Genomic DNA, 6,000 nt, shown 5'->3' with positions numbered 1-6,000 from the left:
AATTTAGGTTTTTTTGCAATCGACAAATAAAATATCATTAAAATGAAAGCCCCACCAAAGTCTAACAAGCAGCTAGACAAAGGGGGAACAAAACAACAAGTTTACAAACAAGAAAACAGGCAAGAACACCATTCAACCCAAACATATGAGCTCTTGTCTCTCCTAAACTTCAACCAAGTGAATACAACAAACTTTATACTATCTATCACCATATCAATTGGAAACTTATTTCCTTTAAAATTTCTATCACATCCGGCCTTCCAAATCCACCAAAGAGTGTCGTAGCAAATACTAATAAGATTCCTCCTTTTCTTGGGACAACACCACAATTGGTCAGTAAAACTAACCACATCACTAACCTTGATTAATGATGAATTAGGTAATCCACACCAAGACAGAAGCTTTCTCCATACCTCCTTTGAAAATGAGCATTTTACCAGTACATAGTCCATAGTTTCGACCTCAGTTAAGCAGGTACCACATACAATGGACCTATTTAGCAATCCTCTTGCTTCAAGCTCCACCAAAACTGGGATGCGCCCGAGATTATCCCTCCAGACAAAGCAATTGACATTAATGGGAACTTCATGTATCCAATATATAACTCTAATTGATGATATGCTCCCAGAAACCTTAATCCACCTCTGGAGAACATCCATATGAAAAACACCCTCTCTGGACAAAGAACATATCCAACGATCACTACAGCATGTCGGATTAAACGGCTAAGTAAGTGTAGTGATCACTTGAAGTTCCTATAACTGAGAAACAGTCGAAGGGATAACAGACCATTTCCAGGAGAGCTCCGTATCAGACAATCTATCAACAACCTTGTAGTGTTTTTGTCTCTCCAGGCAATACAACTCTAGAAAAGCATTTTTTAGGGGACCGGACCAATCCTTCTGTCAAGCCAAAATAGGGTATCCTCTCCTTTACCCACCATTTTCCAAAAAACATCATCAATATTAATTCCGTATTTTTAGAGACCCATTTGGACTTCAACGATATTATTCCAAACACCCCTGAGAGTTTTTTTTGGAAATACAATTTGCTGGCTTATTATTGAGATTGTGACATCCCGATATTACCCTAGCCTATAGAGATTACTTCTGATTCTCTCTAAGTCTTCACCACCATTTAACAATAAGGAATATATTTAAAGCCCTCAAAGAACCAACTCCCAAACCACCAACCTCTGTTGAGCTTAGTCACCTTGTCCCAAGAAGTCCAATGAACCTTCCTCTTGTTTTTGTAACCTCCCCATAAGAATCTTCTCCTAATTTTTTCAAGCATATCAATGATTCCGTTTGGAGCCAAAAATAATTAGAAGAAGTAAGTGGGTAAATTCCCCATCACAGCCTTTACTAGTGTTAATCTTCTGCCGAAAGATAGAGTTTTTGCTTTCCATAGAGATAACTTATGTTGGAACTTCTCTACCAACGACTTCAAATGCTACAAAAATTTCATGTTCGCACCCACAGGGACTCCTAAATAGGTAAGTGGTAGTTCATCAGTTTTACATCCAATGGGTGTAGCCCATATAGCTACTTCCTTTGGGTCAGCTCCAACACAAAACACCTTGGACTTACTGAAGTTGACCTTAAGCCCATAAACCACGTGAAAGCATCGGAGAATTCTAGCAAGTATTTTAATGTTTTCTTTAGACCATTCCCCAACAAAAAGAGCGTCATCCGTGTAAAGCAAGCGAGATACCATTAGATCACTACTTGGAACCTTGATACCGGAAAACAGGCCTTTCTCACACGCAAAATTCATAGCCACATTTAGCCCTTCCATTGCAACTATGAAGACATAGGGTAAGAGTGGATCACCTTGTCTAACACCCTGGCTCATGGAGAAATCTTCAGTAGCCGAACCACCGACAAGAATGGAAACCCTAGCCGAATATAGGCACCCCTTTATCCACCCTCTCTATTTCACCCCGTACCCCATTTGTTCGAGAACGGAGTCAAGATAATCCCAATTTATAAAGTCAAACGCTTTATCAAAATCGAACTTAAATAGAAGAATCTTCTTCTTGACTTTCTTTGCCCAAGTGCATAACTTGTTGATGAAAAGGGCCCCATCAAGAATATTCCTCCCATCAATGAATGCCGACTGAACTTCCACAATGTTATGGTTAATTACGCCTTTAATCTGAGTGGCAAGCAGTTTGGATATTATCTTGTAGACACAACCAATGAGACTAATTGGTCAGAAATCACAGAGTTTGAGAGGATCCTTGGCCTTTGGAACAAGGGTAAGGAAAAAGGAGTTACGCCCATATTCAAGTTTTCCAAACTACTCAAAGTAGTTTACACAGGAGATGATTTCTACATTCACCAAATCCCAATATTTCTGTATATAACTGAATATGAAGCCATCGGGCATAGGAGCCTTCTCGCCTTCACAGGCCAAGGCAGCCTTTTTTTATCTCATCAAAAGAAAATGGAGCCTCTAAACTGATTCTAATAGACGAGTCTAGGGAATTGAATTTTTGACTAACCAGTTTAGGTCTGCTAGGCCATTTTTCATGAAACTTCGCCTTATAGAACTCAAACACTTATTTCTTAATTGCTTCAACATCCGTGTTCCAAGATCCATTTATAATTAAACCATGAATGTTATTCCTCTATTTTTTTATTAACATAACTATGGAAAAATTTTGTGTTTTCATCCCCATCCGCAGCCTACTTTACCCTTGATTTATGCTTTAGGTTAAGGTATGCCAGCTTTTGAAGTTCAATTATCTTTTTAAAATTTGTTCGGCGATCTTCAAGTTCATAGTCATCAAGAGTTCCAGATTCAGCTTCTAGTTCTAGCTCCTGAACTCTAGACTTAGCCATTCTCAACCCGTCTGATTCATTTGGGAATTCTTTTGCCGTCCAATTCCTAATCTCCTTTTTAAAGAATCTGAATTTTGCAGCAAGATAACCGTCCGGGGATCTATACACCCTGAAGTTCTCCCATGCCTTATACACCACCAAATCAAAACCATTTCTCCTCATCCACGAGTTAGAAAATCAAAACAGAGTCTTTCCAAAATCCGGTGCATAAGATTGTAAGACTACTAGGTAGTGATCCCTGGGGAGTGTTACCATATATATATATATATATATATATATATATATATATATATATATATATATATATATATATATATATATATATATATATATATATATATATATATTACGAGAACTTAAAGATTTGCGAGAACTTGACAACTCCTAAATCGTTCATCTTTTCAAAACCAGGACCATTAATAATCTTCAAAAGCAGCGAATCCGTCATATCTAGGCTCAGAAAAAAATTCACAATTTTTTTCTAGAAATGTGAATGTTTTTATATATGCACATTTAAACTTGCATATATATATATATATATATATATATATATATATATATATATATATATATATATATATATATATATATATGCATGCATATTTAGATGTACATGTATGCATATTGTATTTTTAAAGTTCGTCAAATATTTTTTTGGATGAATAATGTGTCTTAGTCGTTGGTATAGGAGTCCAAGTGTGTTTTCGGTTTTCAAATATGAAGTGCGGATTAGGAGTATTCAAGTTCTCGCAAATATTTTATGTTCTCAAAAGAACTTTCCTCTCTCCCCCTCTCTCTTAGAGAGAGAGAAAGAGTCTGTGTGTGTGTATGTGTGTGCCAGGTTATTTTGAGAACCAAAAGATTTGTGAGAACTTGTGAACTCATAATCACGTCATCATTTTTCAACACCAAAAAGACCGATCTTTTCCAAATGGTTTGTTTAAGCCATATCTAAGCTCAAAAAAATATTTGACTTTTTTTTGTATGACTGTTGATAAGCACAATCAAATAATTGTACAGACTGCTGATGAGCATAATCAACAGTCATATGGAATGTTAATGAGCACAATCAACAGTCATATGGACTGTTGAGTGCTCATCAATAGTCTATATGGCTGCTGATTGTGCACATCTACAGTCAATATGGTTGCTGATTGTGCACATCTACAGTCCATATGGTTGTTATTTGTGCTCATCAACAGTTCGTACAGCTCTTGATTGTGCATGCATGCAAATTTTGACTATAAATAAAAATATTGTTAAATATTTTTTTAGCCTAGATATTGCTTAGACACACAATTTAGAGAAGATTGATGTTTTTTGGTGTTGAAAAATGATGACCTGATTAAGAGTTCGCAAGTTCTCACAAATCTTTTGATTTGCACAATATATATATATATATATATATATATATATATATATATATATATATATATATATATATATATAGGGCTAGGTTATAATGTGGATGGACAACTATTGTGTCGACGTGTGGATAATGCTATTTTATGAAAATTACTTAGAAAATATATTGTTTAGTAATGTGAATACGTTCAATCTTACAGAACTATTGTTATTTTAATGGATTCTCACCAACTCTAATTCATTTTTGTTCTCATGCATCATTTTTGATTTATTTTAATTCTTAGTGAATACGACTCAAAAAAAATCCCGATAACATTCTGACAGAATGATAATAATTAAAAAAAAGTGTATAATAACCTTATAGACGATTTAATTAGTGAAAATGCATAATAATTACAATAATTATATAAGATTGAACGTATTCATATTATCAAACAACATATTTTCTTTGTCATTTTCACAAAATAGCATTATCCACACGTCCACACAATAGATATAAATCCACATTTGAACCTAGCTCTCTCTCTCTCTCTCTCTCTCTATATATATATATATATATATATATATATATATATATATATATATATATATATATATATATATATATGTAAGTTCTTTTGAGACGGACCTAATTTTGTAAGACCATGAGATCCATTTTTCTGTTGAAATATTATAACATTCTAGTGTTCATAAAAACATAATATGTATAATATTATAAAATGATATATTTTAGAAAATTTTAATGTAAAATGACACATTTGCCCATCGAAGTATTTCGAATTTTTCCATTCAGTCCCAAACGTTTTTTGGTGCTTTCTGAGGGAATAAACTCTGATGTGAACTATCTTTTTAGTCCCCTAACATATATTAATCTTCAAAAGCAATGACTAAATCATATCTATGCTTACAAAAATTGAAGATTTTTTTCTCGAAATGTTCACGTATGTATACATGCACATTTGAACGTGCATATATATATATATATATATATATATATATATATATATATATATATATATGTGTGTGTGTGTGTGTGTGTGTGTGTGTGTGAGTGAGTGTGTGTGTGTGTGCGCGCACATGCGTATTTGCATTTTTTTTTAAATATTTTTAGAAACCAACACAACAATGCGTATTTGTGTTTATTTTAAATATTTCTATATATAAGTTCTTTTGAGATGAACCTAATTTTATAAGACCTTGAGATCCATTTTTTTGTTGAAATATTCTAACATTCTATTGTTCATAAAAATATAATATGTATAATATTCTAAAATTATATATTTTTAGAAAATTTCAATGTAAAATGACACATTGGCCTATCAAAGTATTTCGAATTTGTCCATTTAGTCCCAAAACTTTTTTTTTCTTTGTGCTTTATGAGTGAATAAACTCTGAAGTAAGCTGTCTTTTTAGTCACTTTAACATATATTGGCCAGTGTCATGTGCCACCTAAGCATTTTTTTCATCTTCATGTTGAAATCCATTTAATAGTCAAAACCGGAGATCCTCAAAATCGACCCCTGATGGCAATGTTCACCCACTCTATCCAATTTATTCACCATTGCCAAAGCTTTCAAATACCCGTGCGCCATGAAAGCTTACACCATCTTCCCCCAAACTGTCACACCCCCAAACCGAAACGCCGGAAACGTTCGGGGGCAGCGGACGTCATGTACAATATCACAACATTGCATAATATTAATCAAAGCGCAACAACAACCATTGTATTTACAAAGTTATATGTTTTACATTTGTGTTCAAAACATAATATTCATGACACCGAAAGTAT

At 33.8% G+C, this 6,000-nt stretch overlaps 1 protein-coding gene across 1 annotated transcript; it reads right to left on the bottom strand.

The window, feature by feature from the left end:
- Positions 1–1,452: 1,452 nt before the first annotated feature.
- LOC145095538 (uncharacterized) lies at positions 1,453–1,797 on the bottom strand. Its single transcript, XM_079033396.1, has one exon. It carries the CDS (start codon positions 1,795–1,797, stop codon positions 1,453–1,455), a length of 345 nt encoding a protein of 114 aa, XP_078889522.1.
- Between the last annotated feature and the right edge of the window lie 4,203 nt (positions 1,798–6,000).

The sequence above is a fragment of the Lactuca serriola genome, chromosome 3 (genome assembly GCF_051521515.1).
Source record: "Lactuca serriola cultivar US96UC23 chromosome 3, Lser_US96UC23_V15, whole genome shotgun sequence".
Taxonomy (NCBI): domain Eukaryota; kingdom Viridiplantae; phylum Streptophyta; class Magnoliopsida; order Asterales; family Asteraceae; genus Lactuca; species Lactuca serriola.
This window is presented reverse-complemented; position numbering and strand designations above follow the sequence as displayed.

Excerpts from the sequence above, each read along its gene's own strand:
- LOC145095538 (XM_079033396.1), bottom strand. The coding sequence starts at position 1,797 with ATGGAAGGGCTAAATGTGGCTATGAATTTTGCGTGTGAGAAAGGCCTG.